Below are 19,652 nucleotides of genomic sequence, written 5' to 3' on the forward strand. Positions count from 1 at the left end.
TGAAGGAAGTAAATAGACACCTTTAATTTTCAAAATTTTTGATCTAAGCATCTTAATATGTTTTAGCAGTGTATAATTTACAATGTAATTACTCTTTCTCATTCCAGGTGCCATTATATTAAACATTTGTGAAGATTAACCATGCCACGCACAAAAAATTCAGCAAAACTGTCAGATTTTCAAAGAGGTCATATTGTTGGGCAATCTGAGGCTGGTCTTAGCCAGCAAAAAATTGCAGAAAATCTTCGAATTCCTCTTGCTACTGTTAATAGAATTATAGTGCAATTCAAAAGCCAAGGAAAAGAATCAGCAGATCTTTCATCCTGGTCGACCTGGGCCCTCGGAAAGGAAGCTTCACTGTTTGAAGAGAATTGTGGAAAACGAACCCCGTTCGAAGGCTTCTGCCATTGCAAAACAGCTAGAAGTTACTCCAAGAACGTGTGTTACATATCTCCATAAGCTTGGGTATTAAGGATGAGCAGTTAGAAGAAAACCTCTCCTTCAACCAATTAATATCATGAAAAGAAAGAAATGGGCTAAGGAAATGTCAGAAAAATCCAGTTCATTTTGGGATAAAGTGACTTTCTCAGATGAATCCAGATCTGCATTATTTTCAGACAGTGGACGTGTTTGGGTCTGGAGGCTTCCCAATCAAGAATTTGATTTGAAATGACTCCAACCAACTGCAAAACATGGCAGTATCTCTGTAATGGTATGGGGAGCTGTCACTAGCAATGGTCGTTCTGAGCTGATCAAATGTGTTAGAACCATAAACTCTGAAAAATACATCGAAATACTGAAACAAGGACTATTTCCGATGTATTCACACGATAACATAACGAAAAATGAGTTTTTATTCATGAAAGATGGGGCTTCATGTCACACAGTGAAAAGGAATCAACAATGGCTGACTGAAAATGGGACCAAAAAGCTTTCTTGGCTGAGCCAATCTCCTGACATGAACCCAATTGAAAATCTTTGGAGTATACTAGATAGAGCTATATGAAAAACTCGACAGAAACCTAAATCTAAAAATGAATTGTTTCGATTGTTGCATGAAAAGTGGGCAGAAATTCCACAAGAGACAATCACAAAACTCATCAGTTCAATGCCAAAAAGTTTCTGAATTAAAAACTGCAAAGGGAATGTCAACTAAATACTAAAGTATGTAGTCCTACCTATCGATTATATTTCAATTGTTTACTTGCATATGAAATAAAAGATTTTGAAAATTAAAGGTGTCTATTTACTTCCTACATGTCTGTGTATATATTAGATATATTAATATTACTGGGAGGAATAAAAAAAACTAAGTATTGGCTACATAAATGAAATTAAAAAATAATTAAAGCCAAGGAGGTTGCACTTTGGAGCATGCATCAATTATGTCATATGAGTATTAAGCAGAGATATCTTGGAAAGGCAATTCAGACAGTGGTATTCTCCCATATATAAAACAGTAGAATGCATCACTTATCCATTAGTTTACTATTTTTCTTGCTTTGCAGATGCAATGATTCATTTGCTGAAGTTGTGGAGTTTTTTTCTTTTTTTTTCTGATAAATCATCATCATCATCATTGTTTAACATCTGCTAGCATGGGTTGGACGATTTGACTGAGGACTGGTGAAACCGGATGGCAACACCAGGCTCCAATCTAATTTGGCAGAGTTTCTACAGCTGGATGCCCTTCCTAACGCCAACCACTCCGAGAGTGTAGTGGGTGCTTTTAGAAAGAGAGAGAGGGAGAGAAAGGAAGATAGTTGTATATAACAAAAAAAAAAAAAGATATTATAAGTAATGTTTCTATGGGAACAGTTTTGGAAGTTTGAAACAGGTAGCAAAGGGTGGATGGGTAGATGATTAGTGGAGGAGTTGGGAACTGAAGTGTCACTCAGTAGCATGGACTGTCATAAATGATGGGGGGGGGGGGGTGCAAAGGAAAAAGAAACAAAAAAAAAATAAAACATAAATACTACAGAGAAGGCAAGAAGGTCTGTATATGGGTGGGGGGGGAAGTCAGATTTCATGACACAAAGCTGTCCACATCGACACTGTTCTCCATGTTATCGATCTGATCTGAGATGCAGTCCATCATTCGATCAAATTCATCCATATCTCCGCTGTTTATTGAGTGAGTTGTAATGCTGTTGTCTTTGCAGAGCTGAGAATTGCTGTGGAAGCTGGAGATGATACCATGGCCATTTGCTGGAAGCGCCATAGAATTTTTAGACAGGAATTCTTCAAACACATGATAGTCTTTTGCTTCTATGAAAGGACCCATGCCAGTCATCATATGTTTCCTTTCTTGTCCGAACAAATTGAAAACTTCTTTGCAAAATTCTCCTGTGGTTGCACCTTTCTGTCGGGCAGTGAGCAGAACAGCAAACTGACACAGTTCTGTTTTGGTGAGGCATTTGTGCAGCTTCTTCAGATAATCTTGAATGACCTCAGAATAATCACCACCAGTCAGACTAATCTCACTTTCGGTGGTTCCACTAATTGTGTGCTTGGATGCTTTTGGGGAACGGCTGTAGGATGAAGTGTTGTTCTTGGTAAGGTTCTGGTCTTTTGTTTTTATATACGATGGTTTCAGTGCTGTGTCTTGGGCATTGTTAATAGTGGTGGAGTCACTCTGTGTGTTTGAAGAAGGCACTGATGTTCCGAAAGCACCATTTAAGTTGATGTTGATGAACTGAATGGCTACATCGGCATAAACAAGCTGGAAACATTGGTCGACCAATGCACAAATTTCTTCAGCTTGCATCTTGTCGTCAACATAAAGTACAGCCAAGTTACATTTCTCTGGAACTCCGTATTTAATCGGTAGAATGTAGTCGTTGTCGTCTTTGATGTAACACACTGCTGCTATCTCATGGATGCAGATACGAAGTAGCAACTCATCTTTGCAGGTCAGCTTTATGTTGTGTACATTGAGTGTGAAGCAAGTGCCATGCTCCTTATCTGTTGTCCGATGATGGACTCTGCCTTGTTTCTTGCCTTCATCAATAATGCGTAATACATCTGTTCTGTTTGTGACATCATCAATCTGCACATCTGGAATCACTCCAGCAAAACGAACTTTCTTCTCCACATAGTTTTCCAATAATGTCTGAGGGTTGACACTATAGTCAGGCTGTGACATGTGCTTGGCACCTTCCCTAGAATCAAGCCTGTCATACATATCTGAATCACGAGAACTTCGATAAGGGTTCGTTTTATCGCTATTTTCTTCTTCCATCAGATAATATAGGCCATAATTTGGAATGATATCATCAAACTCTGCTATACAACTACTACTGCAGCACAATTCCTCCAACTTGGCCGTCACAGATTATTTAACGCTTCCAAACGAAAACAACTTCAAAACTTTCCCAAACTTTCAACCAAATGCTATAGATTAAAAACAGAAGAGATATGATTGCAGTGAGACTTAACTGCCAGAGTACTTCTCAACTGATACATGAAACATGACAAGTATTTTCTGAAATATCATCATTTTGTTCATTAATAGATAATATTTTCAAAAAATGATATATGTAAAATATTTTCGCTAAGACATTGTATCCAAATTTTCAAATTAATAGACTAACAGCTTTCATTGCAGGTGGTGTTATGCTTGAATAGATAAATCCAGAATCTTTCCATATTCTCATAAGTAAAAAGAAGATTGCCACTGAATTTATATTTGATTGTTGGTAATGTGATATATTTTGAAGCAAAGAATGTACATTATAAAAAAAAAAATATTTGAGATGCTTTTTAGGAAAAATAAAAAATACTAACTATACAAATATGCTCATAATAGAGAACTGATATGAAAGTTACAAAGAGATATTAACAGAGGCAGATATACTCAGATCTGATTTAGAAAGAGTCAGTGAAAAGCAACAGAAGTGTGAGAGCTTGCAAGTAGGCATTCATTTATTTGTAGTATAAAAGACCAGGTGAATGAAATTTTTTGTTGCATTGAGAAAGTTCTAGGAAATAGGATATTGATATATTTTGTTGTGAAACAGTTAACTGCATGATAGAGAATAAATACATGTAAATGAAGGAAAGAAATCAATGGTAAATGTAATATGTATCTATAAAATGACAGTGTCTAGAGCAAAGTCTTCTAAAACTACTATTCTTTTCATGTCTGTGAGATAAAAGTAACATTTTACAGATGAGATGAAGAATTAAGAAGGCCCATAGCAATGGAAGGTATTGAATCACAAAGAGATAAGAAGTGGTCAGTATACAATAAATAAAAAAATACTTTAGATAAAATTTTAGAGATGAGAAGTATAAGTTAGCAACTGTCCAAAGGTTTTATTAGAAAGATTTAATAGCATGACAGAGAAACCATCCATTCATGTGAAGTACACTGCATACTTTACATTGATTAATTGTACTTCGAAATATGATGTAAGAAAAAAATAGTTGTAACATCTATGCCTTCTTTAATACAATTGAGTTTCCAGATAAATCAGTTAAATGCTAGAAATCATCTGAAACAATTTAATAAATACTGTTTTAAGAAACTTAGAGAAGGTTTTAAAAAAAGATTTTTTAACTGTTAATTCTTTTGTAAACGAAAGCAGATCAAATCAAATACCACATTCATTTGGTAGGCTCTATGTGAGAAAAATGCTGGATTTGAAATAAAACTATGAACTATCAGAGAAAAAGAATTTCTTTGTGGTCACTCAAGATACTAGAAAAAAGCAGTCAAATCATTCTGTCTTAGAAAATAGACAAAATGGATAGAATAACTCCAGGTCACTTTGTATGAATAACCATAGCCAGGAGCATCATGACTGGAATGCCTTTAATCCTAAGTCTGACCTGAGAATAAACACCTTTCTCACTGTAATCTAAGAGAGATTATTATCAAACTAACTCTAAATAACCAGTAATAATTATAGTAAAAACACATTTGCTCTAGAACTCCAATAGTTTATTTACATATATCAATCAGCTTTAATAGAATAGAGGTGAAACTTCAATCCGATGTTTTAATTTAAGTCACAAGATTTTACTACCAAAAAATATGTTTCTCATAGATTTTGCAAACTAGTGAAGCTGATGTTACTGGATTTCCAGCTTAATGCTCCGCAAGTGAGCTGGGAGGTGGTTCCAGAGGACTGCAGACAGGGCGAAGTGTGTCAATTAAAGAAGATGAGATATCATAACTTTGGAAAAAGGATGGGAGACAAGTGAATTAATTGAACTCAGGTAAATGTTAAACAGCCTTTTAGTACAGAGGTACAGCAACCAATGTAGTAGGAATAATGCCGGTTGTTGTTATAACTTCAAGTTGGATCTGACTGAGAAGACTGATGATCAAAGGCATACCAGGTGTAAATAATTCATCATTTTCTTCAATCAGTGTATTCTTTATTGGAAAGGATAGTTAAAGGATAGTCTGAAAAAAAGTGCGCATCAGTGTTTGTAGCTGGTTAGTAAAAGTTTACCAGTTAGATGAATGGCTTTTTTTTTTTTTGTGTGGAGAATACAGTCCAGAATGTTGAAATTTTGTCATGTAAAGAATTTTAGATAAGAATTACATTCAAGTATATAGGTACACACAATAAAATGCTAAAAGACATCCAATTCAATTGACTGATTGGAATAGTTGTAAAATGGTGTGAACATTTGAAAGAAAACAAAAGTAAATGTATAGAGTACTGTGACATCACCATAGTAAATAAAAAATAGAATTTCTACAAGGTTGCTGTTTTATGAAAAATTGGTCAGAATGAAATACTGATTGTTAAAGGAAAGTAAATTATAATATTCTTTTTCCAAATCCAAAACAGCTTACAAACTAGAAAATTTTGTTTTTCATATTTTCTAACATTTTGCACCTAAAGTTTTAGTAATTTCATGGGTGAATAGTTTTCACAAATTTGTTGATTTCTGATTTTGCTCTTTTTATTGATAATAATGCATACTTAATTCAAGCAATAGGTACACAAAAGACACAATGGAATCTCTGGCAGACTGACAGAGCACCATAATGCCAAATATGCTTGATATAAAAGAGTAACTAGAAATAGGGACACTCATGCAATGTAGTCCATGAACTATTCAGGCAGCTCAGAAAGATGCTCTATCCACTGTAGAAGAGACTTCCTCTTTCTATGCAAAAAAGTAATCTATATATTAATACGCTTGTACCGTTTGTGTTTGTCACACTAAGGGAGATAAGTCAGGATTAAATTTGAATTATTTCCCTTGGCTTCTGGATTGGTATTGCTGCAACACTCTTGAAAGGTGGTAAAACTTTTCACAATATATTCAAGCTTTCAGCTCCTTTGAGTGAGACAAGTGTGTGCAATGTTCCACCAAATTCTGATCAAGGAAATATACTTAGGTGAGTAAAAGTCTTCATTATTGATGAAGCTTCACTGATACCAGTTTATGCTATGAAAGCTATAGATAATTGTTTAAGAGATATGAATAGTAATAGTATATTTGGTGGGAAAATTATCGTACTAGAAGGAGATTTTAGACAAGTTCTTCAAGTTATTCCCAGAGTTCCTCCTGCAGCTGTACTTGATGCTTGCCTCAAATGCTCCACTATGTGGGATAATTTTCATCAAATGCAACTTACGCAAAACATGAGAACAAATGCAAATGAACAAGATTTTTCGAGGTGGCTACTACAACTTGGAAGTGGATTTTGTCAAAGCTCTCTTGTTAACCTCACAGAAGATACTATTGATATTCCTGAGGTCTGCATAAGTAACAATTCTTTGGTATCTGATATATTTGACAACTGTACAATAGAAGAAATGAAAACTAGAGTGATCTTATCCCCTAAAAATTCGACTGCTTAGCAGTTAATAAAGAAATTCTAAATAGATTGCCCACTGAAACTAAGACACATCTAAGCACTGACTCAGTAATTTCTGATAATGAAGAAACCCAGAATTATCCCATGGAGTTTATAAACTCTCTTACATCTTATGGAATGCTTCCCCATCGCCTTAACTTAAAAGTTGGAGCAATTATTATGCTTCTTACAAACCTCTCTATAACATAAGCTCTATGCAACGGAATTCCCTTGGAAGTACTTCAGCTCCATGAGCATAGGATCGAAGCACCAATTATAAGTGGATCTCATTCTCACATGAGAGTACTGATTCCAAGAATCAAACTTACTCCAAGCAATGCAAACATTCCATTCATTCTCATCGAACCCAGTTCCCAGTTCATCTGTCTTATTCTATGACAATCAATAAAACACAGGGGCAAACATTTGATAGAGTTGGCATACACTTGCCACAGCCATGCTTCACTCATTTCCAGCTTCACGTAGCTTTTTCAAGAGTAAGGGCGATGAACAGTGTGAGGGTTAAAGTGACACCTCAAAATGAATCCACTCATGGTCGCAGAAGGGGAATCACCTACACTAGAAACACTGTATATAGAGAAGTGCTGTAATGGATGTATTTAATATATACTTTCACACAATAATTTATTATATTATATTATATATATTATATTGTATATGATAACTATTCATTGGACAATATTTAAATTATCCATGAATTTTTTCACGGGTCCAGCTAGTTTATATGAATTAGTAAGAAAAAGAGGTGAGATGCTACATGGTAAGGAGACAAGAATACTAAATATGGAGGATCTACTGAGATTGGAGAGGAGTTAGTCAAGTTTTGTGTATGTCATATTAACTTGGATGAGAAGCAAAGCACATGTAAGCTGAAAGTGTGGCTTTTAGCAACAACTGATGTATGCATTAGATGTAAAAACATGAGAAGTTAGGTCAGATCATCAGAGATTGAACCTCATACAATAAACAGCCCAGTACCAAAATGGATTAAGCTATGCGTTTTGTTAACTTCATCTCAAACACAGGCTAGTATGGACAAATGAACATTGAAATGATAATGATTATTATTATTTTGTTGATGAGAACAATGATGATGATGATAAGTTCACTAATCATATAACAATGAAATAGTAATAGGTGATAGTCTTGTCATCAACATTTAACAAGCTGTGATGAAACAAACCTTCATAAATAAAGTGTATTCCTTACTTGAAGGTTTCACAGCTACCAGATGAGTGCTAGTTTCTATTTTATGTTGAATTAAGTATTATCTGAATGACATATGTGTGAATTAACAGAGCGTGAATATTGAACTATTATTGGTTGAAGAGCCAATAGTTTAAGTATCATCCCTGGAACTTAATATTCATTAGTTTGCATGACTGAGTTCAGTTCCTTCTATGATGAACACTGCCTTGTCATTGCAGCAATATGGAGTTGAAATCACCAGTGGCAGATCCAAAATTCTAAATGGGATATGATGCTCATTAGAACTTCCAATTAAAGGTCAATAGAATGTTATATAAAACACTGTCTTCAGGTAATATACAAATGCCAAATTTTGCGAAGGTAGTCAATCTACACAGTATGTGTTTATGTGCTATGTGCACCTATACATAAATACATGCATAGACACATACATTATATACATGCATAGATACAAACATTACACACATGCATACATAAATGACACACACACACACACACATATACAAACATGCATCCATACACACAATACATCCATCCATACGCAAATATATAAATATATGTAAGCGTGCATATGAAGAGATTTTGTTGTGTCTTGGGGGAGTCATAAGACCAATAATAACACAAGCATAGGTTCAATTCCACTTCTTTACTGTTACTCAATTGGTTAAATATCTAACCAACTAACTAATCAATTATTTGTTTAATGTGTTGGTTAAACTATCAATCAGTTGTTTATTAGTCAAAGTTCTTTTGCAGCTGTTTGAAACTTGGTGACTTCCCTTTTTGCTTAAAGGTCTGCTTTGCATCTGTCGGAGAATTGGTTTTATGTCTGTGAGTATGCATGTCTGTAAGTGTGTGTGTAAACATGTTTGTTTAGAAGAGGAGGTGAGGGTGAAAATAAACAAAAGGTTTGTGTATGTGCATGTATGTGTGTATGTGCGCATGCATATGCATGTATGTGTGGTTGTGTGTGTACACTAATGTAACTTCTTGCCTGTGCCTGGGTGTGTGTGTGTGTGTGTGTGTGTGTGTGTGCCTAAGCCATCCATGACCACTTTAAAGGGTCATTCTTTTGTCCCTTTTGTTATTAGTCAGTCTTGTGTCTGCTGAGAATTTATGGCTTTAGAGTGTAGTTCTTTTATGTGGGGGTGAGAAGGAGAGAACAGGGCAGATGTGTATGTGTGTGTGTGTGTGTGTGAGCATCTGTGTGTGTGGACATGTGTATGTGTGATTGTGCGTGAGTGTCTGTGGGTGTATGTATGTGCATGAGTGTGTGAGTGCATGTAGTTTAGTGTGCTTGTTCATGTAGTTGAGTCAGTTCTGTGAGTGAGTGTGTAGGTTCGTGTGTGTATGTGCATGTGTGTGTGTGTAAACGTGCAAGTGTTTTCTTATTTGAGCGTATTCCAGCATGTGCTGGTGTTCTTTTTTTATTATGCAAATATCTGTGTGTATGTGTGTTCCTGCATCTATGCATGTGTGTGCTTCAGTGCACATGTGTGTGTAACTGTGCTTGTGTGTGTAACTGTGCATGTGTGTGTGTGTGTGTCCATCCATGGCTGTCTATGCATGTATGTGGATGTGTATAGATGTGTATCAGGTTTGTACATATTTACATGTAAGTATTTGTATGGGCTTACCTGTACCCTGCTGTTGTTCTAACCATATCCTTTGTATAAATCATACATACCCACCTACCTACTTACCAACATGCCTACCTACTTACCTACCTACCTACCTACATATCTACCTGCCTACCCACATGGGCACATCCACATATGCCTATTGCTTGGGTGATAACAGTGGCATTGAAGTTCTACCTACTATGTATATTTCGAATTCAGCATTGGTAATGTCACATTTATGTGAGCATTCTCCCTTATTTGTCTAAGCAATGAGTCCCTAAGGTGTTTGGACATGAAGAGAGATAAATATACATGCATGAATAGACATATGAATGCATACATATATACAGTTATACATACATACATATATATATATATATATATATACATACATACATACACACTCACACACACATTCATATGCACTCACACACACACACACACACACACACACACACACACATATATATATATACATATCTACATGTATATATATAAATGATGGACTCTCCTGTCATTAGACGATGTATGAGGGTTCAACAATTTCTTACCGAACAACCACACAAATGATTTGTTTATAGTGATCAAATGTTTAAATGTTTGTGTAGAGGTGCAATGAGTGCCACATGTCAGATGTTGAAATGATCACAGAGCAACGTGAAATGAGATGTTTTGTTCAAGAAAGCAACACAATGCCCGGTCTGGTGAATTGAACCCATGATCTTGCAATCGTGAGTACAACACCCTAACCATGTGTGTGTGTGTGTATGTGTGTGTGTGTGTGTGTGTGTATGTGTGTGTGTGTATGTGTGTGTATGTATGCATGCATGTATGGATTTATGTATATATATCCATGTTCATGTGTGTGTTTTTGTGTTTGTGATTGTCCCCAACCACCACTTGACAACCAGTGTTTATGTTTCCGTAACTTGGTGGTTCAGTAAAAGAGACAAATACAACAAGTACCAGACTTCAAAAAAATAAATAGTAGGGTCAATTCACTCGCCAAAAAAACTCTTCAAGGCAGTGCTCCAGCATGACCACAGACCACTGACCGAAACAAGTAAAAGATATAAGATATAAAGGGGGATATAAACACTTTTAATGATTACTGAACAAAAGCCACCATTTGATTTTGTCTACTAATACAAAAATAAAAAAAAATTAAATTGCCACAAATTCAATTAATTTGTAGGTTTTCAGGAAATTTCACCCAATCTTTCAACTATAAATGTGGCTATTGTTGGTTTTCACTTCACTGATATTTCTTTTTCTCTTTTAGTGATAAAGTCAAAATGAAAGCTGATATTTTTTCGTGGAAAACATTAGCAAAGACGGATGGACTATTGATTTTATCCTAAACTGACTGCCACTTTTTTTTCCTTTTCACTCTAAACAAAGCATGTGTTTCATTGTCTCCACCTGCTTGCATAACGTCCAATGACAAAATAACCAGAGACAATTTTATGAGAACTGAGAAAACCATTATCTTCCCTGTTGTTACTTTTAACCAATCTGTAATCTATAATTCTGTAAATCTGACTTAACAGGAAAAAAAAAAAATTATTATTAGACTGTGACACTGCTTAATATTAAAGAATCTTTTTCTACTATTCTTTCATTCCCAGTAGCTGACAAAATTTACTATTGTTTGATTAATTCTATACTCTAATCATTCTGTCTCACTTTATCATGTTTGCTTTAATTTGGTTTATGAGTTGAAGTTTTTATTGTTAGTTTCATTCCTTTTCAGCATGCAATTCCTTTTTAATTTTATTCGGAAAAAATATAAAGATTTTACTTCTTGGAGAAAATAAAATTTTATTGTTAAAATAAAATTTGTATGCAATTTTTGTCTACCATAGAAATAAGATAGAATTGTAATGCATTGCAGCATATAGCTTAGCTCACATAATGCATCATTTTAAATTCTTTCCTTTCTCATAAACTGTCTCCACCTGGTCCTATTTTTAATTATGTTCTCCAGTTAAATATGGACAATTGATAACAGTTTCTTACAGTTCTTATTTTCATACACCCATAGCCTTCATTATTCCTTATGTCTGAATACATGTGTATGTATGTGCATGTGTGTAAGTGTGTGTGTGTGGGGGGGGGGGGGCAGACGCATGTGTGGGTGCATATGTGTGTGCATGTGTATTCAACATGGAATCTGGATATATAATGTTGAGGCTGACCCCCCCCCCCACACACACACACACATATGAGGTTATACTGAAAATGATACAACTTGTTTAACACACTGAGTGCCATGTATACAATATATGCATACATGGCACTTTACAAATGTGCCACGTATACATATATGGTATACATGTTTTCTCATCAAAAAATGAAATGTATACAGCTATTGTACACAACTGAAATATTATACGAATTTGAAAAAATGATGTGGCACATGGGACCAATTTACACATTTCCCCTTGGCACTCAGTGTATGAAAAGGTTGTTCAAATTGCAGATATTGGTAGACCAGCCCTGGGATGGGCCCAGTGTATGGTCATTATATTGATGATTGGTCAGTGTTACCACCCCAAACAGCTCAATAATTTTATCTTTTTCATTAATTCCCTTCACTTTGCCTTGGAATTTACCTCTACCATATTCCATGCCTTCGTTAGTTTTCCCCAATATCTCTATCACTATAAATAATATCCACCTGTCTACCTCCACCCACTACAAGCTTACTGACTCCCACTCCTATGTCCACTACTCTTCAAACACTAAATATGCCCTGCCATTCTCTGAATTCCTTCACCCTCAATTCTTCTGCAGCACTAATTTGAATATCAAATCCCAAAGCAAAAGAATATGACTATTCTTCCTGAATCAAGGTTATACTCGATCAGTTGAGGACTCTGCACTCCACCAAGTCCAGGACATCAATCATGCCACTGCACTCATACTCATTTTACATGCACCTGCAGACTGTATTCTATTATCTGTCATCTTCCACCCATCTATGCTTCTCTTGCAGGATAAACACATCTATAACTTTTGAAGTTTACTTTCCAGTACTACCTCTCCTCACTTCCATACAAGATAAGAACCTAAGCAACCACCAACTAAAAAGCTTCACAGCACCAAGCTCCACACAATTAGGTACTTTTAAATGCACTCACCAATGATGCAACAACTGCTCCTACATCAACAACACTACCACAGTCAGTGGGCCCTAGTCATAATATTGCATTACTCAGGGCTTCCGTTGCACATCATCCAATCTTACATAGTGTATCATATACAAACTCTGCAGTATATTAAGGCAAACAGGCTGACATCTTATTGATTACCTTCAGAAGCACATTCAAAGCATACTGATATATATGCCAGGCCAACCTGTTGTGACCTACTTTCACACAACAATCCAATCCATCACTCACTCACCAGTGTGCAGCATTTCCAACCATTATGGATCCATATATTCAAGGAAATGGAGGTAACAAGGTTTCATATTCAAATCTGGTACCATGTCACTGACAGGCTTAAATGTTTTCCATTCTACTCCTACACCTCATCTTATTTCATTATACCCTTTCTAATCCCTCAACTCCCCTCTCACCTCATCTTTTCCTTTCACCTCTCACTTGCCTTCACCCACTTCTCTCTTCAATACATTTCTCTTTCCCTCTATCTCTCTTACCCACTTTCTCTCTCCAACTACTTTCTGTCTATTGATGAAGCTCCTGTTTCTTTATCAACTGCAGCCAGTTTTTCTAACTTAGAGCATGTAAAACTCTGGCTGTCTTTCCTTAATTTCTCTTGTCAACTTTTCCCTGAAGAAGGAGTCTGTCCAAAACAGATTTTCTACTCTTCACAGCCAGTTCACCATAATTTTTTGTCAATTTTATTATATAATACAAGTCTTGTTGATACCTCCACCATATTCCAGGCCTTCGTTAGTTTTCCCCAGTATCTGAATCACAATAAATAATATCTAACTACTTCACCCTTTCTGATTTCTCCTCATTATTCCTTTAAGCAACTCTTTGGTACAGTACCTGCATAATTTCCAATTACTGTGCCACTAATCATCTTGTCATTGAGTTTTACATGCCTGGAATTGAACTCAGAAACTTGGGGTTAGTAGCCTGCACTCTTAACCACTATGCCATATGACATGAAGGCTGGAGGGTATATCAGCCGAAACATTGTGTTAACAACAAACAAGATGAGGACAAATATCCATCCAATGTAAATAATGTACATAATTCCTCATAATTCTCTGTAGTGTGAGTTTGACCGTATACGTGTGTGTGTGTGCATGTGTGTGTGTGTGTGTGTGTGTGTGTGTGTGTGTGTGTGTGTGTGTGTATGTGAGTGAGTGTGTGTGCGTGCGTGCTTGTGTGTAATTCATATTTGAATACATATATGTATAAATATATGGTGCCAGTCTCACATAAAAAGCATTCATGCTGGTGCCATAAACAAGTACCCATGCCAGCGCAATGTAAAAGCATCCATGCCAGTGATATGTAGAGGTGCCCACGTCTATGCCATGTAAAAGCACCAATGCTGGTGTCACATAAAATGCAACCAGTACACTCTGTGAAGTGGCTAATGTTAGGAAGAGTATCCAGTAGGAAAAATTAAACAAAACAGACAAATGGAACCTCGGCAGCTCCCCAGCTAGCCAGTTCCTGTCAAACCATCCAACCCATGCCAGCATGGAAAGCAGACATTAAAGGACGATGATGATACATATATATTTATACGTACAGATATAAATATGATTATTTATATTATTTACATTAGACAGATATTTGTCATCATCTTGTTTGTTGTTAACACAACATTTCAGCTGATATACCCTCCAGCCTTCATCAGGTGTCTTGGGGAAATTTCGAACCTGGGTTCTCATTCCTAAGGTATTTTTCGATGTTATTATCATTATTATTATTATTATTATTATTATTATTATTATCATCATTATTCAGGTTACTGCCGGGAATTGAACTCAGAATCTTGGGGTTAGCAGCCTGCACTCTTAACCACTGCGCTATATGCCATGAGGCTGGAGGGTATATCAGCTGAAACATTGTGTTAACAACAAACAAGATGAGGACAAATATCTGTCAAATGTAAATAATGTAAACAATGTGCATAATTCCTCATCTCTTAAATATAGAACTGTATAAATATGGTTATTAATATTTCTAAGTCTCTCTAAAGGAGACTACGGCAGCAGTACTGGAAATTAATAGTTATCGCCAAGCCAACATGGCAGTCCCAAAATTAGGATGAAAGCTGCCGTGAATTAGCTCCAAGAAGCCATCGCCTCTAGCTAGCTATGTGACACACGAAACCTGTGTCCTTTATAACCTTCGAACAGGGGAGGTCAGCAGTTTCCCCTTGCTGGTTTGGCATCTGCAGACTAGTTTCAGGGTGTTGCCCCTTGTCAATGCAGAGCAGCCAAGCTCCAGCCAGGCGGCGCTGCTGACTATCTGTTCGAAGCTTATTTATCTAATTTCAGTGGAATCTATCCACTGGTTTTCAGAAATAGAGTTATTAATATTTCTAAGTCTCTCTAAAGGAGACTACAGCAGCAGTATTGGAAATTAATAGTTATCGCCAAGCCAACATGGCAAAATATGATTGTATGTATATATGTATGTATTTCTTTGAAGATATAAAAGTAACTTAAGAGGTGAGGGTTTTGTGTTGCTCTCACCAGCCTTATATCAAGCCGGTCATTGTCGTCGTCATCGTCATCAACACCACCACTGATACCTCTGCCACCATCATCATCATCATCATCGTCATCATCATCATCATTGCTGTCATGGATTTGACATGCTCCAATGAGTTGCAGAACCATGTCTTGCTCCAATGTTTCTGTTTTGATGTGGTTTCTATGGATGCCCTTCCCAACACCATCCATTTTACAAAGTGTACTGGGTGTATTTTTGTATCACCTGACTAGAAGAATACAAGAAATTTTAGTCTTAACTGAAAAAGAGGATATGAGACAGGGTGGTCAATTTAAGAGAGGAGTTGGGAGAATAAAGTATTATGAGAAGAGCAGATACAAATTCACTGATGTAAAGGCTTCCTCACATTTTATATGGGGCAATGGGGGGAGGTTGGAGTGATACCAAAAAGGATATAAATATGTAAATATGGTGAAGAATTAACAGAATGCATTTTCATGGTAACATGTCCAAGAAAGGTGAATAAAAGAGAGAGTTGATACAGGAGAATCAGGGACAATAGGAAAAAATGAAAGATGGATATAGACAGAGGGTAGAACTGTTCATATGTAGATATATATATATCAGAGACCCCCTTCGGTCACGAATGACCGTGGGATTGCACCTAGAAAGTTACCCTCCAAGGCACGAGTCCAGGTAAGGTTGTTAATGGAAGGCCAACAATCACCAATGCATACCAGCCTCCCCTCTCCATGCCACCAACGTTATCCAAGGGAAAAGCAAAGTCCAATACATCTTGGCACCAGTGACACCACAACTCATTTCTACAGCTGAGTGAATTAGAATAACATAAAATAAAGTGTCTTGCTGGAGAACACAACACACAGCCTGGTCCAGGAATCAAACGCACAATCTCATGACTGTGAGCCTGATGCTCAAACCACAGCCCATACCAATACAGTACCTAAACCCAATAGGTGAAAGAGTACATTTTCTATTTCATTATGTCCTTCTTAGCCTAATTACCCAGTCCTTTTGTTTAGAATGGCATGGAAATTTACATCTAAAATAACAATTAACTTTGGCATGTGGCAAGCAGATATAAAATATTGATATATATTAATTATTACAATTTCAGAAACACCAAACAATTGACTTCCATATGTCATATTGAACAGATATTCTTTCCTTTTATAACAAGTAATAAATTTAGGATCTTGAAATATTACCCCTCCTACCATCACCAACACCATCTTCCTTGGTAGAGATGCAATAAGAAATTAAATACACAAAACGTTTTGAATATTAATAATGGTTTAAAAATCAATCAAAAGTTCTTTGTCCCAGGAGATCAATAGTGTAATCATACTGATTTAATATAAAGCATTTACATAACAGAAGAAAAACATTATTATTTTGAAATAATTTAATTTCTAACAAACACTTAACCCAGTATTTAATGAATAAATAACAAACAACAGCACATAATTACAAATGCATAATTTGCTCTGGTAAAATTTAGAAACTTCTAATATACTTTTAAAATTCATTTTAAATGTCTTGAACTTCCAAAAATTAACTTAAATAATATACAGACAGACAGAGAAAGAGAGCAAGAGAGAGAGAGAGAGAGAGAGAGAGAAAGACAAAGACAGACAGAGACAGACAGGCAGAGACAGACAGACAGAGACAGACAGGCAGAGACAGACAGACAGAGACAGACAGGCAGAGACAGACAGACAGAGACAGACAGACAGAGACAGGCAGATAGACAGAAAGTCTAAAACAGGTTTTGAATTTGCCATTAAATGATATATATGTATATGTACATGTAACCCAGTTGGGGTTGAACTCATAAACTATTATTGCACATAGTTTTCAATACTCTTAATACACTATACCACATTTAGAGACAACAAGGGAACTACTTCACAGTTGCTCAAAGAACTAGAAATAGCAACCAAATTTCTTCAAATCACACCTTACCATCTCCAAGAAGAAAAAGAAGACATTGTAGTTTTAGATACAAAAAGAATGCATTGTGTTGGTCACAGTTTGTTCAACCCGAGTGAATCTGGAGCTAAACAGCAACAACAAACCAATACCAGAAACATAAACCATTTAACTGATGGAGAACTGGATTATAGTATACAAAGGACAACACTCTTAAAATGATAAGTGGCATTCAAGTTTATTTATGGCAATAATTTTGGTCTGAACTTGACACTCGGACTGGATTCTAAGTTGGTGCCACTATACACTGGCTCTTTTAAGCTCTTGACCTCACCATGTAAATGAGTCTGAGAGAGAGAGAGGGAGGGAGAGAGAGAGGGGGGGAGAGAGAGGGAGAGAGAGAGGGAGAGAGACAGACAGAGAAGGAATTGGGTAGAGAGAGAGAGAGAGACAGACAGACAAACAGAGAAGGAATTTAGTGAGAAGAAGGAAGGAGAAAAGGAAGGAAGGGGAGATATGGGAGGAAGGAGAGCAGGAGGGAGAGGAGAGCAGGAGGGAGAGGAGTGCAGGAGGGAGAGGAGAGCAGGAGGGAGAGGAGAGCAGGAAGGAGAGGAGAGTAGGAGGGAGAGGAGAGCAGGAGGGGAGGAGAGCAGGAGGGAGAGGAGAGCAGGAGGGAGAGGAGAGCAGGAGGGAGAGGGAAGAAAAATGTGGAAGGGAGATTGAAAGCTGAAAGAGGGAGTGAGTAGGAGAGAAAGAAGAGAGAGAGGAAATCTTAACCAGCACTTAATTGGTATTTTATTTATTAACCACAGGGATGATAAAAAAGACGACATGGGAGGATTTGAACTCGGAGTTTCGAAACCCAGCACAAACACTGCAAGGCATTTTATGTAACATTTTAATGACTTTACCAACACTACTTCTATAAATCACTTGATGACAAACAGAGATTAAATTGAATTGTTTGAAATACTGTGTTTAACAAAGTAGCAATAAATGTATTGCTATTAATTTGCCTAGTAACAGCACGAAAAGTTCTAGAATCTCATCATGTATATCCTGTTATGTTTGGAATAGGTGCACTGTGTCCCTGAATGCCATAAGAGGAGACTAAAAGATTTAGCAGCAAGAAGGGCATATTTCTGTAAAACACTACTGCAAAAAACCTACCCAACTCATGCTGGCAAAGGAAAACATGTAAAACAATGATGATGATGATGCTGATGTTGTAGTTGCTGCTGTTGTTATTGACAATGATGATGATAATGATGTTGGTGATGATGATGTTGGTGATGATGATGATGAGGATGAGGATGAGGATGATGCGATCAACACTAGAATTTTGAAATGAAATTTATTTAATATATTTCTTTAAATATTTATTCTGAATTCTTTTCTCTTGCTATTTAGATCTTAAGAATATAAGACTAATGTGTCAAACTTAAAGAAGGGCAGATTCAATGAGAAAAAGAAACCCTACATGGTTGTTCAACCTGTAAGAAATATCAACTTAAATCTCTATAAAAATAAACAATGCACACAATCTAATGCAAAAAAGAAAAAAAATTAAATATGTTGGATTATTTAAAGATATATACACCATATCTGGAAGTCCTTAAATTATAGTTCTGCCCAGTCAGGTTAATCTTGGTATAAAAGAGAATAACAACAACTTATAGCATTAAAGAATTTAAGGATAATATCTGGCAAACTTTTGCTGCCTACTCAAAACTGCCAAATATATATATATAAAAAAAAAAAAAGAAATATAAAATATCTCAACCTCCTCAAAAAGAAATGTTTTAAAAATGATGTCATTTCTCTCGCTATGATACGGATCTCTATCAAACATCATAAAATTCCAATATATGAGCATATCTGTTCTGCAAAATATATAAGTATCAACATAAAGGTGTATACATATATATATATATATATATACATATATACTGTATTTTAACATGTATAAGGAACCCTTATGTATAAGGAACACCCTAATTTTTTTTTTGGGGGGGGGCTTAAAGTTTGGTAAAAAAGTTTTGTAAGGGATTATAATACTATCCATGCATTAGAAACTCCCATATATTTTTTAACCTAATTTTAGACAAAAAAATGGTTCCTCATACACATTAAAATACAGTATGTGTATATATACATGTGTGTGTATGTATGTTTGTGTGTGTGTGTGTGTGTAGATATGATGATAATTGCTTCCTCTTGACAGATGATAGCCATCCCATCAACACACACACACACACACACCATCACACAGCAAAATTCCACCATTGATGAGCTCTTAGATGACTTTTATGACCAGCTACTGACTAACAGGGTTTAAAACACAAGTGA

The 19,652-nt window shown here is 36.1% G+C and overlaps 2 protein-coding genes across 9 annotated transcripts in view; both read right to left on the reverse strand.

Annotated features, from left to right (window-relative positions):
* LOC106883361 (regulator of G protein signaling 7) overlaps window positions 1–19,652 on the reverse strand; it is a 325,930-nt gene that overhangs the window by 211,635 nt on the left and 94,643 nt on the right. The window lies entirely within an intron of this gene.
* LOC149136636 (cerebral cavernous malformations protein 2 homolog) lies at window positions 2,019–3,384 on the reverse strand. Its single transcript, XM_089349409.1, has one exon. It carries the CDS (start codon window positions 3,239–3,241, stop codon window positions 2,027–2,029), a length of 1,215 nt encoding a protein of 404 aa, XP_089205535.1. The 5' UTR covers window positions 3,242–3,384; the 3' UTR covers window positions 2,019–2,026.

The sequence above is a fragment of the Octopus bimaculoides genome, chromosome 3 (assembly GCF_046866305.1).
Source record: "Octopus bimaculoides isolate indiv1 chromosome 3, ASM4686630v1, whole genome shotgun sequence".
NCBI classification, from domain to species: Eukaryota; Metazoa; Mollusca; class Cephalopoda; order Octopoda; family Octopodidae; genus Octopus; species Octopus bimaculoides.

Excerpts from the sequence above, each read along its gene's own strand:
- LOC149136636 (XM_089349409.1), bottom strand. The coding sequence starts at position 3,241 with ATGGAAGAAGAAAATAGCGATAAAACGAACCCTTATCGAAGTTCTCGT.